This window comes from Phalacrocorax aristotelis, chromosome 12, assembly GCF_949628215.1.
Source record: "Phalacrocorax aristotelis chromosome 12, bGulAri2.1, whole genome shotgun sequence".
Lineage (NCBI taxonomy): Eukaryota > Metazoa > Chordata > Aves > Suliformes > Phalacrocoracidae > Phalacrocorax > Phalacrocorax aristotelis.
The window spans coordinates 9,409,690-9,432,600 of record NC_134287.1 but is presented as its reverse complement, the minus strand read 5'-3'; the positions used below and the strand labels follow the sequence as shown (position 1 = coordinate 9,432,600).

At 45.9% G+C, this 22,911-nt stretch overlaps 1 protein-coding gene across 3 annotated transcripts in view; it reads right to left on the bottom strand.

Annotated features, from left to right (window-relative positions):
- Positions 1-559: 559 nt before the first annotated feature.
- NEURL1 (neuralized E3 ubiquitin protein ligase 1) overlaps positions 560-22,911 on the bottom strand; it is a 172,100-nt gene continuing 149,748 nt past the window's right edge. For all 3 annotated transcript variants that reach the window (XM_075107533.1, XM_075107532.1, XM_075107534.1), the window contains exons 5-6: positions 3,289-3,435; positions 560-1,966 (exon numbers count right to left, since the gene is read on the bottom strand). In XM_075107533.1, the coding sequence (XP_074963634.1) occupies positions 1,725-1,966; positions 3,289-3,435 (389 nt within the window). In that variant the 3' untranslated portion in view covers positions 560-1,724. The remainder of the gene's footprint in view (positions 1,967-3,288; positions 3,436-22,911) is intronic.

Genomic DNA, 22,911 nt, shown 5'->3' with positions numbered 1-22,911 from the left:
GATGTTTTCCAGGTGCTTTTGGGCACAGCCTCTGTGAGTGCTCCTTCACCCACGTGCTGCCTGGTAGGGGTCATGATGTCCTGTCAGCAAGTGGCTGTGTATATTAAAAGCTTTTATCCCTATGCCATGCTGGTCTCCCGTGTCCTATCAGTGACCGTATGCTGGAGCACAGGAAAAGGCTCAGAAGGATGGGGTGTAATTCCATGGCCTTCCCTGGTCTTACCTGGAAGGCAACATGGCAGGGCAAATGCCACTGCTGCTGCACCCCAGCCCTGATCACCCTTCAGGGCCCAGACACTGTCTCTTCCTCCCACACAGCCCTGGCAGGCAGCAGGATGGGGCCGGAGGGGAGACAGGCAGCTCTTGCTGCTGCGGAGCCACCCTGCTGGGGCCCAAGGGCTGGCAGCCCTGAGCCAGGCCAGCAGCCGTGGGGGCGCCCACCATTGCAGGCGCCCACCACGGGGACAGTCGGGTCCCTAAACGGGGCAGGAAGGGGATTTATTTAAATAAACAAAAGCAAACCAAACCCCTCAAGCTATCTTTTTTTTTTTTTTTTTTTAACTTTCCTCTCTTCTTAATATGTAAGGACAGCCATGTCCTGCCAGCGGGCTGGCTGTGAAGGTTTGAGTACCACCTGGCTGGTTTTGTCTTAAAGCACAGTGATAAAGTTACCAGTAAATGAAACCCGCAGACACATGGGTTTTTTACATTCTTCCCCAGTGGGATTGGGGTCTTTGTTTCTTTTTTTTTTCTTTTATTTTCTCCCTCACAAGTGCTGTCTGGATGGCAAGGGGAGGAAAGGCAAGGGAGACACATCTTCCTCTACTGGAGGCCCATAGGGGCAGAGTTGCTGCCAAATCCCTTGTGCTGCATGGAGACCATTTGGGAGAAGCCACAGAAAATCGGTGGTCGTGGGGGTTGAGAGTTGCTTGTCATGCAACTGGATGGCGACAGGACGAGGCTGGACGCTGCTGGGCTGGAGCAAGGCTAGTGCCAGTGCTGGCTGCCAAACCTGCCATGAATGCCTCTACCAGGGAACAGTGAGGGAGGAGTGGGGGACAGGCCTTGACGGGCTGCCATGGGGCTGCTCTTCTGCCTGCAGTCATGGGATGGGTTTTGCTTCACAAATCCTGGGTCCTTTTCTGCACTGGTCCCAGCCTTTCTGCTGTGAATGAGCTTACTGCACCTCGCGTGCTGGGTCAAAGCTTGTCTTGCTCTGTCCTTTCTAAGGGGCTTTCTACGGTTAGGCTGGTTGTACATGGAAACGTTGCTTGGTTCTCCTCTTCTGCTAAGCTGTCCTCTGCACGCAGGGTGTCTCCAGAAGGAGATGTGTAGCACTGAAAGTTTTACTGCTTGCTGTTCCTGCTAAACATTGGAGATTCCCCTCCGCTGTGCATGGTGTAGAAAAGGGATGATTGCGCCACCTCGTTTGTTTTGGTTTTGTGGTTTGTTTGGGTTTTTTTTGAGATAAAGTTTAAAATTCACAGGGGAGGGTAGTCCATCACAACTTCCCCGACACACTGGAGTTCAGCCCCAGGTCTTGCTCGGCGGGTAGAAAAGCAGCGTCTAAACTTGTCTCAGCTGTTGTCCATGGAAGAGGGGATCAGGGTGGTGGTGGGTGATGGTTTTTGAATCTCCTGGCTGATGAATAGAGACCAAGACCTGTGTTGTTTCACAGCCTCCTCCCCACCTGCCCAGTCCCCACCACAGCATCTGCTGCTGCTCTAAGTGCTGCGGTATGTTTTGATGATATCTTTGATGGCCCGTCTGCAAATGGGGCAGCAAGCATTGGCCATCTTCTTGAGCTTCAGCCCACACGAATAGCAGAGACACATGTGTCCACAGGAGTAAATGACTGTGTCTACCATGTTCTCATAGCAGATGGTGCATTCATCTCCCCAGGGCCCTGAGACGGACGGGGCGATGGGTGACTCAGGCAAGCTGATGGGAGAGTTGGGAGCTGTGCCTGAAACACAAAGAACAGGGTAAGTCATGCTGCTTAAAAGGCTTCTTGACATCCCAGGGCAATTTGTGCCCTGAAGCCAGCTACAGAGGGAGGAACCATGCCCTAGCAGAAATGGATGCTCCAGGATCAGAGGTCCTTCCTGTGACCTACTGTCCCACTCCCTGAGCTCTGGTTTACATGCCAAGGCTCAGGGCAGCAGAAAGGCAGTATCTGCTGGGATCTGCTGCCCACATAGAGCAAACCAGAGGCAGCTGTGCTCACAAAGCAGGGACAAAGAGCAGTTTCACATTTTCAAACCACTGTCTAAACATTAACAAAGGAGGAAAAATCAGGAGGGGTGGATCAAGCCATCTGCTTTGAAAAGGGAGAGGCCAGGTGGCACACGGTGGCAGCAGCTCCCAAGACAAGCAATGCTTCATCTCCAGGGCTGATGTGGGACCACAATGCCTGGCTACAAATCATCCTGAGTGCATCTTTCAGGACAGAGGTGGGGTGGTACCTGCATGGACAGCATCTAGCTCATAGTGGGTACATTGCTTTGAGAGCTATGAGGAGCTGCAGTAATTACACTCGCAGCACACCCATAATGAGGCCTCCCCAGTGAAGCCAGATGAGGTAGCAAGATAATGAGAAAATTTCTATTTTTTTTTTCCCCAAAAAACCCATTAAAAATCTGAATGTTTGCTGTCACCAGTTATTAGACTTAACACTGTCAGGTACCTTCAGCAAAAACCAGTCTTGGTTTGGACAATGACAAGGACTGGGTAAGTTATACATCCCACCATTAATGCCTTGGGATCACGCGGGTCCCTGGGGATTTAAAAATGCTGCAGATCAGCCTATCATTTTGCATTGCATGTAAATTTATCTAGATCTCACTGGAATTAGAAATACCAATACTGCCTTTTTCTGAAGAGGGTACTGTAGGTGTGTGAGAGGGAAAGGGGGGCGGTAGGCATACACATAACTCCAGCCTAAGCTAGCGTGCAGCATGTCACTGCCACACAGCTCCCCAGAAGGAGCTGTGCATCGCAGGGCCACGCACATAACAGAAACTCTGCTGGCTCCCTTGGGACCTTTCATGATGAAAAGGGTTGGAGAAATATTGCTGTCTAGGCATCTAAGTGGCTTCCACATAAAACAAACCAAAAATAGACTTTGCAGAGGCTCTCCCTCCCCAATGGAGCTGACAGGAGACTCTGTTGATCATTGTGGTTTTAGAGCCCTTCTGGGAGACAAGCCTGAGACCATGAAGGGAGGCAGTGCAGGAGCGGGCAGAGGGAGGCAAAGGAAAGGCAGAAGGGGGATCCCACCACACTTACCACTGATAGAGCTGCAGAGGGGGCCAGAGCCACATGTAGACAATATGGGGTCAGAGACACCGCTGCAGAGTACAGTGGGGGAATTGGGTGTCGATGCGGGCGAGCTTGGTGTGGACAGCCCCAGCCGTTCGGCTAATATGGTGGAACCTGCACCACAAGAAAAGAAACCCACGGTTACTTTTAAAAACTGGGGCTGACAAAGCACTGGAGGTATGTGGCAGGGGTGCAGCTCTCAGCACTTGCCAGGATTTGTGTCTCATCAGCATGAAATCTAGAGAAGATGTAAAGGAAAAAAACCCCAAACCTCATATGCCTTTTTAAATGCTAGCAGCTGGCCCTGGAGAGACATTGAGCTCCCAGAGCCCCTGAAATCTGCTGGAGCTCCTTTACTCATCATAACCCTTTGTTTCTGCCCTGCCCTTAAATGTGTCTCAAGTCATTAAATGCAGTTACCTTCCTTATGGTTTCATGCTCATATGCACCCTCAGCACTATATCCAGTGATGGGCTTGTAGCCAGTAGAGGACACAGCCTGCAGTAGGGTGGGCTGGACTCCAGCACAAGACTGTATCACCTTGTCAAAACACTCTACGCTAACCCAGCACAAAATGCATCATCTCAGGCTCTGACAACTTCATGCAAAGTCACTCAAGGACTTCCCAGACACAAACACGAGGGTTTGGCAATCAGGAAGACTTAGCTCTACTTACTGCTCTGCCTCTTCTGTAAGGTGGCCTCTGCCAGATATGGGGCTAGCAGGTGAGGACAGAAATCTGGGAATAAACCTCTTCAGGCCAGCCAAAAGACAAGTCACCAAAATGCATTTATTTGGCTCTGGGATGAACTAGGACACCTCTCCCCCCCACCCAAACAGGAATGATTTCTCCACTTCCCACATGTCTGGCTCAAAAGTGCAGACCCCCTTCAAATCCCTTGTAGGTGTTGCCAGCTCTACTACCTCCTGCTGTCAGTGCCCACAATCACCTCTGTGTTAGTGTGGTCTGCTAGAAAACCCAGCTCTGCCCCACAACCTGCTCAGCACCCTCCTTCTGTCTCAGCCTGTTTCTTCTGCTGTTATTATATATATTATAAATAGTATTTCTTAAAGCCCCTTCCAGAAGAGGGAAAAAAGGGAATGCTTAAAACTCTAGCTAGCTGATGCAAAGGTTTTGTAGGGGAATTTAATTGTTAACGATGCAGCCTGGTCTTCAGTAAGACAGTGTCAAGAGAGCAGCATACAAGTGCACGAACCAAGGTATGGTTTCTTGGTGGTAAGAACTAGTTTGCCTATGGTTTTAAAGTTAAAGTTTCTAGTTCCCCAGCTGAGAAGACAATCGGGGTAATGCCAAATCAGAACTAAAATGCTGACTTCTTTATGTTACCATATAAGGAGCTGGGAGACATGGAGGGTTTGGATCCAGTGTCCTCAATGAGTCGGAGGCTACTCCCCAGAGAAAAAGCAGCAGCAGGAGGCCAGGAAAACCCCATGCACCAAAAAGGTCCTTCAGTTCCTATTTGCAGGGAGGCTACTGAGCGAAGAAGGACCAAACCTGGGAAGCAGGGACGCCAAGTGTCAACTGTGGGTTGTGCAAAAAAAGCAAAAGCACAGCAGCAGCCAATGCTAATGTCTCCTGCCCTTTTTAGTAGAACAAGGCTGAGCAGTTCAAGAGTAGCACAGGGACTGCAGGGGGGGTCACGCTGGGGTCAAAAATCTGCTCTGAGGACTGCGTACAGGAGAATAACTTATTTGCCTCAGCCTTCAGTCCCTCAGTTTTACCCCTCTTCAAACAAGGCGTGCTTTTCTCACAGGCAAAATCTGAAGTTGAATTAGCCGCTAAAAAGGGCTTTGGGGCTCTCACACTTGAGATGCTGTAGAGAGGCATGTCCTTTATCACACAGATGGGAGCTGAGGCTGGAGTTTAGCTCAGTAAATACGCAAAGAGAATGGTGCAGCCTCTAATGACAGCCACTAGCAATGGCCCTTCCCCTCCAATCTGACAGATGACCGTAGCAGAAAACTTGCCCCGTGGGTAACACACACTGTAAACAGGCCCAGCAGGAGCACAGATTTCAGCTTGTTCACTGCACACAGAACAAATATGAATGCTGAGCAGCTGAACATGTTTTTCAAGCCTTCCCTCTCATCCCTGCAGCCTGGAGACATTTATGCCATTCGGCTGACACACAGCACGTTGCATTTCTAACACCAACCTGGTCATTTCATTAAAGGCAAAATAAAGACTACTAAGAGCATTTTTTTCTGGGCTAATAAGAAATTTGGAGGTGCCCCAAGTGTCACAGAGTATGAGCTGATGAGGCATGCTGGCAGTAGTGCAAACAGCCTTTCCACAGTGCAAGGCGAGCTTATCAGCGCAGAAACCACAATCTTCTCTGGTTGTGGCTAGTCTGAGTCCCAGAATGGCCTTACCCAAGGGCCAGCACGCACCTTCTCAATTCTTTCTCCTACCACAAGGCACAGCTCTTGAATTTTCTCCAGCATAAGTATAGAGCTTTGTTTAAGACACTCTGAGTTCTCTACCAAACAAGACACACTTCTCCCTTGGTGACGGAATGCTCAACATAAGACACGTTACTCATGCTGTTAATCTATTGCTGGATGGAGTGCAGATACCATGACAAGGAGGGTGGAATGAGATCATGTGCAGGGTGGAATGAGTGTGGCCAGCTTGGCTTAACTAAAACCAGATCCATATGCTCAAGGCCAAACACTGCTTAGTGTGTGCACAGAGCTCCCGCCAAGAGCTAGCTTTCAGACCATGATTTTAAAACATTAAATAATTCTAAATAAATAAATTTAAATAATGGTTTAGAAACATTCTTCCTCTCTGTAAAGCCCACAGATAAATTGTCTCTGCTGCTAACTTATCTCATGTTTGATCTCAAACACACTGGAATCACCTTTAAATGGATTTTGAATCAATTCCATTTGCTGCTTTATCTTTGCAAAGTCCAATTATTAGCAAAATCCAAAGTAGATTGACTCTTTCTCTGTACTTCTGTCATCACTCTGGGAGAGGTGCAAATAAACAAACCTATATGTCTACACACACAAGGAAAGAGAGTATTATACTTTCAGTAGAAGAGAGTATTACCATGGACTGTACAGATGACATCATGCCAGGAAAGGCTGCTAGTATGCTAAAGGTTTGTAATTCAAAATGGTCTTGCCAAACAGGAAATAGGATCAGAAATAAATGGGATGGTATTCAATGCGATCACATGGAAATTGCAGCACTTAAGCAGAGATACTCACCTACTCAAACACAGGACAGGGAATTAGTCCATTCAATTACAAATACAGCTGTCCTACAGAAAAAAAACCTGGGGGTTGCATTGCTGGAGTGACAGGGGGATCTCAAGAGCTAACTGTATTGGAGGCCGAAGTGAGCCTAACTGGCAATGAGTGGCAGAAGCACCCCATTGTGACTGGCCCAGAGGCTCCGTGCATCCTTGGTATAGACTACCTCAGGAGAGGGTATTTCAAGGACCCAAAAGGTTACAAGTGGGCTTTTGGTGTAGCTGCCTTGGAGACGGAGGAAACTGAACAGCTGTCTACCTTGCCCGGTCTCTCAAAGGACCCTTCTGTGGTGGGGTTGCTGAAGGTCAAAGAACAACAGGTGCCAATCGCCACCACAACAGTGCACCGGCGGCAATATCGCACCAACAGAGACTCTCTGATCCCCATCCATAAACTCATTCACCAACTGAGGAGCCAAGGAGTCATCAGTAAGACCCACTCACCCTTTAACAGTCCCATATGGCCAGTCCGGAAGTCTAATGGAGAGTGGAGACTAACAGTAGACTATCGTGGCCTGAATGAAGTCACTCCACCGTTGAGTGCTGCTGTGCCAGACATGCTAGAACTTCAATACGAACTGGAGTCAAAGGCGGCCAAGTGGTATGCCACAATTGATATCGCTAATGCATTCTTCTCCATCCCTCTGGCAGCAGAGTGCAGGCCACAGTTTGCTTTCACATGGAGGGGCGTCCAGTACACCTGGAATCGACTGCCCCAGGGGTGGAAACACAGTCCTACCATTTGCCATGGACTGATTCAGACTGTACTGGAACAGGGAGAAGCTCCAGAACACCTTCAATACATTGATGACATCATTGTGTGGGGCAGCACAGCAGAAGAAGTTTTTGAGAAAGGTGAGAAAATAGTCCAAATCCTTCTGAAAGCTGGTTTTGCCATAAAACAAAGTAAGGTGAAGGGACCTGCACGAGAAATCCAGTTCTTAGGAATTAAATGGCAAGACGGTCGTCGTCAGATTCCAATGGATGTGATCAACAAAATAGCAGCCATGTCTCCACCAACTAGCAAAAAGGAAACACAAGCTTTCTTGGGCGTTGTGGGTTTTTGGAGAATGCATATTCCAAATTACAGTCTGATCGTGAGCCCTCTCTATCAAGTGACCCGGAAAAAGAATGATTTCAAATGGGGCCCTGAGCAACGACAAGCCTTTGAACAGATTAAACGAGAAATAGTCCATGCAGTAGCTCTTGGGCCAGTCCGGGCAGGACAAGATGTAAAAAATGTGCTCTACACTGCAGCCGGGGAGAATGGCCCTACCTGGAGTCTCTGGCAGAAAGCACCTGGGGAGACCCGGGGTCGACCCCTAGGGTTTTGGAGTCGGGGATACAGAGGGTCTGAAGCCCGCTATACTCCAACTGAAAAAGAGATATTGGCAGCATATGAAGGGGTTCGAGCTGCTTCAGAAGTGGTTGGTACTGAAGCACAGTTGCTCCTGGCACCCCGACTGCCAGTGCTGGGCTGGATGTTCAAAGGAAACATCCCCTCTACACACCATGCAACTGATGCTACGTGGAGTAAATGGGTTGCACTGATCACCCAGCGGGCTCGAGTAGGAAACCCCAGTCGCCCAGGAATCTTGGAAGTGATTATGGACTGGCCAGAAGGCAAAGATTTTGGATTATCACCAGAGGAGGAGGTGACACGTGCTGAAGAAGCCCCACTGTATAACAAACTGCCAGAAGATGAGAAGCAATATGCCCTGTTCACTGATGGGTCCTGTCGCCTTGTGGGAAAGCACCGGAGATGGAAGGCTGCTGTATGGAGTCCTACACGACAAGTAGCAGAAACTGCTGAAGGAGAAGGTGAATCGAGCCAGTTTGCAGAGGTAAAGGCCATCCAGCTGGCCTTAGACATCGCTGAACGGGAAAAGTGGCCAGTGCTCTATCTCTATACTGACTCCTGGATGGTGGCAAATGCCCTGTGGGGCTGGCTGCAGCAATGGAAGCAAAGCAACTGGCAGCGCAGAGGCAAACCCATCTGGGCTGCCACATTGTGGCAAGATATTGCTGCCCGGGTAGAGAAACTGGTTGTAAAGGTACGGCATGTGGATGCTCACGTCCCCAAGAGTCGGGCCACTGAAGAACATCGAAACAACCAGCAGGTAGATCGGGCTGCCAAGATTGAAGTGGCTGAGGTGGATCTGGACTGGCAGCATAAGGGTGAACTATTTCTAGCTCGGTGGGCCCATGACACCTCAGGCCATCAAGGGAGAGATGCAACATACAGGTGGGCTCGTGATCGAGGGGTGGACTTGACCATGGATATTATTGCACAGGTTATCCACGAATGTGACACATGCGCTGCAATCAAGCAAGCGAAGCGGGTAAAGCCTCTGTGGTATGGGGGACGATGGCTGAAATATAAATATGGGGAGGCCTGGCAAATTGACTATATCACACTCCCACAGACCCGCCAAGGCAAGCGCCATGTGCTTACAATGGTAGAAACAACGACTGGCTGGCTGGAAACATATCCTGTCCCCCACGCCACTGCCCGGAACACTATCCTGGGTCTTGAGAAACAAGTCCTGTGGCGACATGGCACCCCAGAGAGGATTGAGTCAGACAATGGGACTCATTTCCGAAATAGCCTCATAGACACCTGGGCCAAAGAGCACGGCATTGAGTGGGTGTATCACATCCCCTATCACGCACCAGCCTCTGGGAAAATTGAAAGGTACAATGGACTGTTAAAAACCACACTGAGAGCAATGGGGGGTGGGACATTCAAGCACTGGGATACACATTTAGCAAAAGCCACGTGGTTAGTCAACACGAGGGGATCTGCCAACCGAGCTGGCCCTGCCCAGTCAGAAATCCTACATACTGTGGAAGGGGATAGAGTCCCTGTAGTGCACACAAAAAGTATGCTGGGCAAAACAGTCTGGGTTCTTCCTGCCTCCGGCAAAGGCAAACCCATTCGTGGGATTGTTTTTGCTCGAGGACCTGGGTGCACTTGGTGGGTGATGCGGGAGGATGGAGAAATCCGATGTGTGCCTCAAGGGGATTTGATTTTGGGTGAAAACAGTCAATGAACTGAATGGCACAATGTGAACTGCTATATAATATTGTGTGTCACCTCTGTGTTGTATCAATGATATCAGAGTACGAGCCTCCCAACCCATGGAAGATCAACTATGAAACAAGCCGTGCAGCAGTGATGGAACGATGACTGACTCGGTATGCAGCAACCCAACGCCACACACCATCTCTCCCACCCGGAAAGACTGATACAACAGATGGAGCCCAGAGTCATGGACTGCGTGAACTCAATGGACATTTTAATGGACATTTTACAGGGAAGATCCATGAACTAAGGGAATGATGTCTGTGTATTATGTTAAAGGATGGGAAGGGGAGGGGTGGTGGTTGGTACGGTTGTATTGCATCATATGGGACCTGGGCATGGTGTAAGTGGTATGGAATAAGGGGTGGAGAATGTGCTGGTTTTGGCTGAGAAGGGGGTAATTCTCCTCACTGTGGGGGTCAGCTACCTTTCCAGCTTCCCGCGCTCTGCCGCGTGGCGTGGCGGGGGGGCTGGGAGGGGCAGGGCCATGGTGGGGGCGGCTGACCCCGCCTGGCCAATGGCAGGTTCATTCCATACCATGTGACACCATGACCAGTATATTGGGGGGGGGCAGTGGCAGCGCGCAGGCGGCGCGGCGTCGGGTCGGCGGGCGGCGAGCGGCTGCGGCGCGTGCGGTTTGTTCCGGCGGTTCGTTCCCCCTCTCCCCTCCCTTCCCCCCTCCCCCGGGGCTTTGCGCCTCTCGTTGTTCTCCTTTACATTGCATTTCTACTGTTGTTTCTTTTAATTTTCATTATTAAACTGTTCTTATCCCAACCCACGAGCGTTACCCTTCTGATTCTCTCCCCCATCTACCGGTGGGGGAGTGAGCGAGCGACTGTGTGGTGCTGAGCTGCCGCTAAACCACGACAGATCAGAAATAAATGGGATGGTATTCAATGCGATCACATGGAAATTGCAGCACTTAAGCAGAGATACTCACCTACTCAAACACAGGACAGGGAATTAGTCCATTCAATTACAAATACAGCTGTCCTACAGAAAAAAAACCTGGGGGTTGCTGGAGGTCACCAGATGATCACAAATCAACAATGCCAGCCTGTTATGGAAAGGTTGCACCAATCTAGGGTCATATGAGGCTGGTTGAGGACTGGAGCAGGAGCCTGGAGGCACTGTGGTATCGCTGTCCCTGGAAATACTCAAAACTCAACCAGACATGGTCTTGTGCTAATTTGGAAGTTAGCGCTGCTTTGAGCAGGAGGTTGGATTAGATGATTCCCCGGGGTCCCTTCCAACCTAAAATGTATGATTCTATGCTTTTAAGAGGGCAACATTTTTCACAGGCTGCTAAAAGGAGAGAAGAAACAATGTTCCTTGTGAACGTTCTGGGTAAGACAAGAAATCATGGGTTTAGACTCCTAAGGTATTCGGGTTAGACATGATGTAGGTAGTGAAGCTCTAGTCTTTAGAAGACTGAATCTCTAGATTTCCTAGAGACGTTATGGCATCACCATCAGAGCTCTTTTAGAACAGGAAGGTGAAGTAGGTAGTCTCTTGGGGTCCCATTCAGCATTTGTGATTTTTATGAGAGTAGTTACCTGTAACCATAATTGCCCTTTTATAGACTGTCCTAACTGTGACCAAAATACAGCAGCTGTGGCCCTTGGAGATGCTTTTGGCTCTCTGTGTCTACTGTGGCGAACAGTGTGGTTTCCCAGAACATTGCAGTCCACTCTCGGGACATCTCCTGAGGCTGCCCCAACTTTTAAGAAGACATCTTTTTGCTCATCTCTCTTAATGGCAGCTGTCTGGGGAGAGCTGTGCCACTGAAGGATTTACACTGGTAAGAAGGCCAGATACAACGTCAATAGTCCCTAAAAATACAGAAATTTTTTCAGTTACCTCTCCCCTTTAATTAATTTATAAGAATATTATTCCTACATTTCTTTCTCATAACAAAGTGATTATGTTGACCTGTTTATTACTGCATAGGCCTCAGAGAGAGAATAAAAAACATCCACAAAAAAACCCAAAACAAAACAGGTGGGAAGAGCAATGTGCTGTCTGTATTCTCCTCCTGAGCATGCTTAGGGGCATTTGCTATAATGCAAATAAATCCCCAGGACATCTCTGTGGCCTACAGCAGGGAGTAGCTGCCATGAATGTGCTCTGCAGCTATTCCCAACCCATTGCTAGCAAAGTCATATATTAAGACTCCCAGACTCAAACTACAGCTGAGATGGAGAGAAAAGTAAAGTAATGAAAAAGAGCATGTTGCTTCCTTATTACTGCTGACTTTAGATCGCTGAAGGTTGGGAAACTAGCAGTTTAAGATGGTCATAACGCAGTTCTTAATCCGCTATCCACTCCTGAGACAGGTGATAGAGGGGCAGGGCCATACTTGGGACAGCATAATGCCAACAGGCTGAACTCCATCAGATAGTGAAAAACATCCATCGGCCACTGAAAGGTACCCAGTAACTTCTTGGGATTTGACCAGGGCATTCCTCATACTGTCCCAGTGTGGGGAGGAGTGTTCATATTCATAACGAGACAAAAGTAAGACTCATTTTACTAATTCTCTGTCTCCATTTCTTATCCCTTTCCTCCTCAAAACTAAATTCAACATTATACAGTCCCATTGCACCTTTTCAGATCCTAACCCAAAAGGCCTGCAAGCACAACGTTTCCATCAGCACACTGGGACGGTGCTTGTGCAAGACTTGCAGAAACCAGGCTCCACAGGGTGAAAATGCCTGCTGCTTTAAAGTGTAAACATGGATTGCATAGTCTGGAGACTTCGCTTTTAAAGAAGAAAAGAAACAAATGAACAATACCCAGTGTTTGCTGGCTGCAAACAGGAATAAATATGATGATTTCTGTCCCCAGAATGCTTTCTGGTAATACCAATCATCTCAGGTGGTTCACTCAACCCCTGCTATTTGCATTACCTGTCTAGGCTCTTAATGACTATGTCACAAGCATTATAAAAATAATATATAACCACTCAGTCTGCACTCCAGAGCTATCCTTTTTATCCCTTTGAACCCATCCAACTTGAACTTTGTTTTTCTTGGTTTACAGGATGCTGTCAGTAAACGACTACTCTCCACCTCGGATAGTTTGATAGTCTTCACCATTTTAATGGGCTTTCCTTACCTATACCCATCTTAAGGACCATGCCAAGATCTCAACTAAAGGTTGTACCTAAGAGATAAAATATGGGAGACTCCTGCCATAGTTTCTAAGGAAGATAAAGTCTTATGCAACATACTGACTTGCCCATATGCTGAGTATCATGTGGAGCACATTGACAGCCCCTTCTCTTTTTGTAACACATTTGCTGCATAAACAGGACAGCTAACAAAGATCAGGTAATTAGCAGCAGTAATCACAGATTTTTCAGTGTTGTCCCATTAATCTGCAGGTCCTAGAGCTTCCAGCACACAGTGGAAAAGATTAGAACAGCTGCTGAAATCTGGCATATCTAAGGGTGCTCAAGAGCGCTGTGCATTTCTCATGCATTTTAGTCCAGTCAGCACTGGGCACCTGACAGTCATAGTCATTTATATGCCTTACAAAACTCTCAACTTGATTTCCCTTTGTTATGAGCCAGATTTTTTAAGCCTGTCAGCTAAAATAATTCCTCTATCTCAAAAAGTGCTCGATAGCCATTCTCACATTTAACACTCTCAATGTATCAGGACCATTGATTTTGTTATCTAAATAGGATCAAGGTTCTTTCAAAAATCTGGCACAATTGTGGGTACTGAGCTCATGTGAACATCTGCCTATGGCAGGCCGTCCCATAACACGTGGGCTCCTGGAGTGTGAGTGAGCCATAATATTACTGAGACTGGATACTAGAGCAGCTTAACCCTGTAAAGAGTCATATCTTTGCTTAATCTTACCTACTACAGCTCTTTGGCTTTATAGTGACCACTCGTATGTGAACACCCTTGGTAAAAAACCATGTCCAAGACTGGTAGGACTGGGCTCTCAGTTTTGGTCCTTACTATTATTTTACTGGAAAAATCTCCTACATCATTTTTTTTTTTCCTGCTCATGGGTGTAGCTTGTGTAAATCTTTCCCACTTTATTTTTTCCTATATTCATCCTCCCATTTCAGAAAAAGGTAGAGATACACTTGTAACTATTACAGAATGCAGACTGGTGGAATTACACAGCTATTTTACATATTACAAGAGCAAAAAAAAAAAAAAGCCCATATTGAAGATACAGTGGGGAACCTGGAACAGTACACTAAACATGTATTCTCTTGACCTTGCAATATAGTGGCACGACCCAATGTATGGCGATCTCCTGAGTACTTTCTTCCACCTTTTCTCAGGAAGAAAGATGAAGTTTCTTTCTTTGGATGTCCCCCAGGCCGATGGCCAACTGACACCTCACCCTTCACACTGATACCAGAAACCTTGGTATTCCATTAGTGGCACATCCACTAAAAGGTGGGTTTTACCAAGAAAAGCTTTGCAAGAGCTAAATCCTTCCACATTTTATTTCAGTAACTGGTTTTCATTAACACAAATGGTCCATCAGCTGTAGAGAGCTGCAAATACCAAACATGGTTTCAGCAAGGCAGCCTCAATATTAAAATGACAGCCCTACCCACAGCATGTTCTCTGCTCCAAAGAGCAGCCATGTACATTTCTGCACATTATCATATTTTCTTGCCTCCAGCCAAGGCTGGAGGAGAGCTATTCTGTCCCTCAGGGCCACTCAGGTCTTGCCCGACAGGGACTTTTAAATCCATCATGCTAAAACAAAGGAACAAAGCACCTGTTGCTGCCTAGGCACATGGTAGTTAAAGATCAACAATACTGTTAGGGAAGGATGTAAGCATATCCATCACTTGTGAATGCTATAAAATACACGTATTTACACAGCCATTTGTTATGTTCCCACGGTGATGGGAACAATACTGCATTGACCAGAAACCAGAGCTTCCTTCCCCTTGGGCTCGCTGTTTCTCGGCCAACCACACTCTCAGAGCCCAGCCTCTGTGCTGCAACTCATGTCTGCCTCTCAGGTGACCAACAGCAGCTGACGATCCATGGGTTTTTGCATTCAAGTATTTCCTGGGGGTTTCAAAAAGTGTTCCAAACAGAACAATATTACATTTTGTTCTTTACAAGTCCATGAAAACATAAGGGATTTTGCATTATGCTACACAAATGTCCAGAAATAGGTCAAAAAGCAGCCTGGCAGATTTTGCATGCAAAAGCATAAGGCCTGTGTTTGCAGCTGGGTGTCAGACAACCACTGTTCAGGGAAGTAAAGTTAGATCCGAACAACATGGAGAACGGCAGTTCAGACTTTCACATAGATCAGAAAAGGAGTGTACTTTATGGCTTTACTGGAGCATTGCTGTCTGCTGTGTCCGTAAAGGCAGCAGGGCACCAGCACATTTATTACCCTTCTGCAGTCAAATGCACACTCCAGTTAAGAAGAAGAAATATGAAAGCTCCAGACACCACAGAAGTTTTTCATCCAGCAACTCTCACAGCACAACCCCAATGTGCTGTCTGAAAGATAAGAGCACACAGCAAACTTAGAATGTATCGTTCCTGACCTGATAGGTGAAGTTCAGCAGCTACTCAGGACTTCATCCTGCAAAATCCTAAGGGCATGTACACCATGCAATGAACATCTAGCTGAACTGAAGTGAAAGAGCCTCTAATGGGGCTCCGTCTCTCAACGTGAGAAATACTAGACCAACAGAACACCCAGACAGATACTTAGATCAATAAGAGGTAAAAAAAGAAGCCTGGATTGAGTAGCTGAACTGCATGAAGAAATGAGAGTTGGAGCTTTCATCTTGTTTAACAAAAACAAACCAAAAAGCACTCTAAAAGATCACAGATATTAGTTACCCTGACCGAAAATGCTTCCGTACATAATAGCACCTTTTTCAGCTCCATCTCAAAATGGCCATTTGACTCAGAGTATCTGGGAGACCACAGCAAAAGTGGTTCTGCGAGCAAAAAGAAAACTGCTGCCTAACCCAGCACCATCAAGCTCTGTGCTTCTCCAGGAGGGACGTATATAAATAGGGTGGCAGATACATGCAGGAAACAAATACTTTCACTCTTCTTGGCCAGCACTGCTCTGAATTTCTGTGGGAGACTCTGCTGCATGAAAAGGCATCTGACAAAGAAGGAAAAGAAAGCATTTAGTCTGCTATGTCACTCTCACAGCAGCCAGAATAACTAACTCATGCCAGTGTTAGTCCAAATAATAGGCAGATTTTATCTGTCCTGACAGACAAGTCGCAGTTCAAAGCAGCTGGTATATGGTCCCATATCCTGTATATTCACTGTAGGCAGGCACAGGCGTTATGAGATAAGGGAGATCTATACATCACTTACTATGAACATCTCACTGCAGCAGGGATAGTTCATTAACCTAGTGATGATAATAATTTCTGCTCTTGCGGAGGAGAGTGTGCAGCGGACAAGACATTTGCCAGCCCTGCGGCTTTCGCTTAGAGGAGATCCGCTTGCTTTACCCAGCCTTTACCCAGATGCTGGCTGATACCTCAGTACACAAGCTAATGCTCACTGACTTACCCGTAGCGAGTGTGGGTTAATTATGTGTCACGTGAGATGAGGGCTTTACCTGGATGGTACAAAGGTGCCACAAGCAGGTATGAACTCTGACATTGCTGTCACTGACCGCAAGGGACAAGCATTTGACTGCATCCAATTCTCCATGACTGTGCAGTTTTCCAAGGCACAAGTAGTTAAGCATCCTGTCCTCTCTAACACAACAGCTTCTCTTTGTGCTAATTCTCCTTCAAAACAATGAATATAAAAGAGGATGTGAATGGAGAGCCCCGTGCAGTGCTCGAATCAAGCCCAGAAGTTATGGACACTGTAATGCTCTTGTGCAGTTCTTAAAACTTAACATCAGTAATGTGTACTTCACTTGCAAAGAAAGATAAAACCATGCATGATAGGAGGGTTTATGAAGAGGCATCAATTAATACGAGTGGATTTCTTTCCAAGAGGCACTGAATATTAAATCTCTTCCTTCCCCGCCTAGTTTCTAACACCATAAAATACTACATACTCTGCAGTGCATAGGAACTCCAGGCAGTTAAGTGCCACACAACACAGGCCTGTTAGATCCCAGTCAGCTTAATGAGTCCATTTTCCATACAAGTGGGAAATGTTTCCAAAATAAAAATAAAATATGGACAATATAACTCTGGGGCACTTCTAATTGAACATTTGTTAAAGGAAACAATTAATTACATTTCTGTACAACAATGTTATGCATTTATCAGGTTTCTCATGTGCTGTATTTAACTTGGCAATTTCCACATCACTGGAATGGACCAAGGCAGAGAAGGGTCAGGTTCCCAAATGGGTAACCTACTGGCCACATTTGAGATCAGAGATGAGGGTGTATGATTTACTACTGCCAACAACTAGCCAGCTTTGTTCAAAATTAAGCAGCTCATAAATTGAGAGCTGGAGAATCAAAATCCTGGATTCTCCCTGCCTGTGTGAGAAAATTTTCTACATACTGTACCTGCTGTCTGCACCATGGGCAGTGTGTATAACAACTGTACACACCAACAATCATTTGAATATTTTGCATGCTGGATGCAGTTAACATATGTGCAAAGTAAGTATATAGCTGCATCCAGAGTGGAGAACTTTTCTGGAAGAGACAGGTGCTCTGCCACGGGATGCTGGAGTCCTAGGGCAGTCAGGGAGCAACTGGCCAGCTCTTCCTTCCTCACCTCCCCATGGTCCATGGACCAATTTCAAGAAAGTCTGAAAGAAGGATGGAAACGTCAGCAAAAATTGGTTTCTAAATATCTTGCTATGCTAAGTAGGAGCCCCATCTCAATGCTCACGGTAGTGGAGGCAGGAGAGCTTAGCCCACTCACACTCTACATTTATCCACCATGGATGTGAACACAGACTTACCCTACACCAAATGCTGGCTCTTGGGTTGTTTTTTTCAGGCTTTTAGCCACCATTCGGGGACGTCCAGAGAGCTGCAATATCACGCAGCTGTTCTGGTGGGGATGGAGTTATTGAAGTGCATAGATAGAAAGGACACAAGTTGGCAACTCAGCTTCATTAGTATGATTGTTGATGGAACATGTTGTTTCACTGCTCAAATGAAAACTTCAATATTACTGGAATGGATGAAACTCAAAAGGGAAACCACACCCACAAAAAAAAAAACCAAAACACCAAAATAAAGGAGGAGAATGAAGATGTTCACATGCTGGTGATTCACTCTGAGACAAAAAAAAAAAAGAAAAAAAAAGAAGAAAGAATATCCCCAACCATTTGGATCCCCAAATACTAAATATATAAACTTATTGCCATGATAGCTCCTCCAGACATGAGTCATACATTTTAAAACCTTATGGGGTCAATCAGTTCAACTTCATAAATTAATTGCATCACCAAAACCAGACCAAAACCAAACCAAGGTATCTAGACTGGCTCATTTCGAACTTTCAGAGCTGTCGCTAAAACTGTGTGAGCTGAAATGCTTACCAGCAAAAGCTGAAAGCAATAAAACAAATTTAATAGGCTGGTTTTGTCAACTGTACAGGAATGATGCCTGAAAAAATCCAACCCAAGCCTGAACTAATGGAATTCCTAAAGGATATGCAAAGACTGTTTCATTTCTACATGCCTCATGTTCTGTGTTTTTGTTTGGTTGTCCTATGTGCGTAATCCACAGAATTTCTGAATTAAGACCAGCACTTTACATATAAAATATTTAGAAAGGTTTCCAATCCTGACAAAAAGATCTATCGCCTCCCTCAATAGCTGGTTCATGAGTTAATTACCCTCACTTATGTTTAATTTAAATTTGCGTCCCTTCATTTTCCAGCAGCTTGATATTTGTTATGCTATTATCTACTACATTAAAATGCCCTCCTCTTTCATTTATCTTCCCTCCATGTGGTCAAGTTGCCTTTTAACTTTTTCTTTGCAACAAATGACATCCTTCTACCTCGCACTGTGGACTCTATAGGCTATAGGGGTGCTTGGGTTTCATTTATTTTCCTTTTGCTGGGGTGACATAAAGAAAAAGTGTTGCCATCCTCATCTTTATTTTCTGCATTTTTGTTTCTCCTACAGCAAATACATTGCCAGTATATGATGCCAGATTGACAAGATGGAAACAGAAGGCCAAATTCTTTACTATCAAACCAACTCCACACTGTCCTCCTCTCTTATAGAGTTCTGTAAGTCCATGAGCCTGGGAAGAGATGGTGTCCACTGATATTCATATCAGGAAACAAATCTATCCCCAACACTGTGGAGGAACTGTGGTCAGCAAATGTCAGCTTCTGTGGTAAAGCCACAAGCTAGGAGAGACTTGAGCTTGGTCCTGCTCTGGGTGAGGATCAGATAACTAATCTCAAGGCATGAAATGTAGTATCTAGGGATCAATATGTTGAGCCATCTTGTTCTCTGAGTCAAAAATAAAACATCTCTAGGTGCAAGAGTGGCATTGCTGTTCTCCACCTTCTCCATCTTCCAGATGAAACAGAAAAGCTGGAGAGGAAGCAAAACCAGCAACTTTCATCTCATTTTATAGTTGGCTGTAGTGCTGAATTTCCCTTAACATTGCATAACATTGCTTTGATTAATAATGGTATGCCCCCAGAAACAGAATTACATCTGCTATTTAAGATAGGTTTGGAACAATTATGTCTCTTGCAGTATATGTGTCTTATTTCTTTCAAGGATATGGAACTTCACTTTTTCCATTAAAACTAGAAAAAGATTGCTATAAACATGTCTTCTCCTGTGATATAAAGCTCAAACTACAAAAGATAGATGACACAAAATTACACTTGTTTGCATTCTGAAGACAGAGCTTGTCATTAGAAAGATGAACACTTTATATTCTTCTTACATTTTCTAATATTATAATGACAGATATTATGGCAAGCACCATAATCTGTTCCACTGCAGTGCAAACAGTGCACATCACCTCTCTAATAACATTGCAAAAGCTAGAGATGGGAGTTCATTATTTTCTTTGCCTTCTGTCGGGATATTGCTGATCCATATAATTACCGCAGTAGCAGAGACGTGCAGTGTTGGGATAGCATCAGTGCTCTTCTCTGGGCAGCTGCACTACACTGACACTCTACTGATACTGGGACTGTAGTGCTCCCAGCATTTTTATACTGGAAACATAGGTCTGAAAAGCTCTATTTGTATTTAAATACCTGTTAAAATTATAGGCAAGCTCCAATTTCATAGCTTTTAACTAGGAGATAGCAGCTTGCTGCCCAAGCTGAAGTGGATAAAGCTGTACACTCAGCAGGGTCCTACCTTTTTCTTGAGGGAGGCAAGGTCAGCAAGGCTGGTTCTTTTCACTTACATCTCACTTAAGAACAATAGCCCATTTTCAGCTTCTCCTCCAGCGACCGAGGCCAGAAAAGTCTGTTATATGGGCCCATATACAGGTAATGAGGAGTTTTACAACTCCGCAGAATTCATTTCATGGATCCAAACACAGATTTATCTAAAATACGCCCCAGGAGTGTTCTGGTTTGGGCTGAACTTGTGAGCAGGTATGGCAGACATACGCATGGCCTAGGAAATTATTTGCTTAGCAGGAGGTTTGCCCAGGATCAGAAGGCCTACGTTCAAGTGCATGTTCTGCTGAATTCTGTATGAAGCCATAATTATGTCCCTCTGGTGAGACACATCCTCTCAGACCTACTTCAGGGTCTATCGCAAACAGCCTAGTTGCTTTGTGCAAAAACTGGCAGAATTAGTGCTCTCGTATGAAAGGAAGCACTGGATGATTACTTAGTTTTACCAGCAACTCAATGACCTAAGGATGTTTTTCTTCTAACGTATACAGGAGCATTTAATCTCTTACTTTACTGGGATCTGTTTGACTTCACCTACCATCATCACAATCACATGTTGGTAGAGAGCAGAGCTAGCCATGGATTACATAAAGTACGCACAACAAATGTAATCAGGCTGAATTATCAGGGATTGAGTCCTAGACTCCTGGAAATAAATTCCAGTATTACATGTGTCATCTGTGGGCCTTTAACAGCCACAAAACACTCACAGCATAGGTCTATGGTCAACTTTAAGCAAATTATGTAGGGCATTTCAAACTGTGATTAAGATGAACTGGACTCTGCAGAGAGATGTTCATGTTCACCACAATTTATCTTCAAAGACTGCCTATAAATCCTAAAAAATTAGGTGTTCGTTGGCTTTTGATTGGTTTCCCCACCCCCCACCCCCGTGTTGTGTAAGAGGAGCATTTTAATAGAATCATCACAGAATCATAGTATTATTTAAGTTGGAAAAAACCTTTATGATCATTGAGTCCAACTGTTAACGTAGCACTGCCAAGTCCACCACCAAACCACGTCCCTAAGCACCACATCTACATATCTTTTAAGTACCTCCAGGGGTGACTCAACCACCTCTCTGGGCAGCCTGTTCCAGTGCTTGACAACCCTTTCAGTGAAGAAATCTTTCCTAATATCCAATCTAAACCTTGCATGGTGCAACTTGAGGCCATTTCCTCTTGTCCTTTCGCTTGTTACTTGGGAGAAGAGACCACAACCCACCTCACTACAGCCTCCTTTCAGGTAGTTGTAGAGAGCGATAAGGTCTTCCCTCAGCCTCCTCTTGTCCAGGCTAAACAACCCCAGTACCCTCAGCTGCTCCTCATAGGACTTGTTCTCTAGAATTTCCAGCTTTGTTGCTCTTCTTTGGACACACTCTAGCAACTCAATGTCCTCCTTGTAGTGAGGGGCCCAAAACTCAACACAATATTCGAGGTGTGCCAAGTACAGGGGCACGATCACTGCCCTACTCCTGCTGGCCACACTATTCCTGATACATGCCAGGATGCTGTTGGCCTCCTTGGCCACCTGGGCACACTGCTGTCTCATGTTCAGCCGGCCGTCAACCAGCACCCCCAGGTCCTTTTCTGCTGGGCAGCTTCCCAGCTACTCTTCCCCAAGCCTGTAGCGTTGCAGGGGTTGTTGTGACCCAAGTGCAGGACCCGGCACTTGGCCTCGTTGAACCTCATACAGTTGGCTTCAGCCCATCCATCCAGCTTGTCCAGATCCCTCTGCAGAGCCTTCCTACCCTTGAGCAGATCAACACTCCCACCCAACTTGGTGGTGTCTGCAAACTTACTGAGGGTGCACTCAATCCCCTCATCCAGATCATTGACAAAGATATTAAAGAGAACCGGCCCCAACACTGAGCCCTGGGGAACATCGCTTATGACCAGCCGCCAGCTGGATTTATCTCCTTTCACCACAACTCTTTGGGCCTGGCCATCTAGCCAGTTTTTCATCTGGTGAGGATTTGAAGCAAAAAGGAATATATTTATATTTATAGGAATATAACAATATAAATAAGAAAGGCACATTTTAAAATCATCTCCAGTTAGAGGAGTACCAGGAATCACCATGCTCTCAGAATAATCCATCATTTACTTTCTGACACTGACACCAGCAGAACCATGATATGGTCCAAATTCATGGCCAAACACATCCTACACTTGTGTCCAATACACACACACAAAAGCAATTTGATCCTGAGCAAATGCTATTTCAAGGCTTCTCCCTCCAACCTTCAAAACATGACTTTCAGCATTTAAATGAAGTACTTCAGTTAACAGAGCTTCAAAACAGAGCAAAAATACCAAGAGAAAGATGCCAGCTCTTCAGAGCTCCATCAACCTGCATGACCTACACTGCCTTAAATAAGACTGGAGGACAAGAAAACCCCTCTCCTGTTGAGCTGCTCAGTGCCACGCTCTGTGCAGCACCAGGATCATGAGGCACATGGCTTCCCCTCTGCTTGCTAACGTGCCTTTCACATAGGAACCTGGGGAAAGCAAAGCCACCGCTCTTTTTGAAAAATCAGTCATGCCAGATAACTAACACACAGGAAAAGGAATCAGATCTCATTTTTCCTGATGGCTATGCCGTACAGCCCAAAGCACCTCTCTTCCCCCTTCCTTGGTTCTCCTAGGTCCATGATAACTCATCTGTACTTTAATGGATGTCTCTGAGGCTTAATTCGTTACCTGAAAAGAGCTTTGAGACTGTCAAGTGAAGGATGCTAGAGCAGTGCAAAGAGGTAATTCTTGAAACTCATGTCCACGTGCTACATATATACCTTTGTATATTTTTTTCCTCTATGGAAACAAAATTTGAACCTGTTGCTAGAGCAGGGAGGGAGCCATTCATTC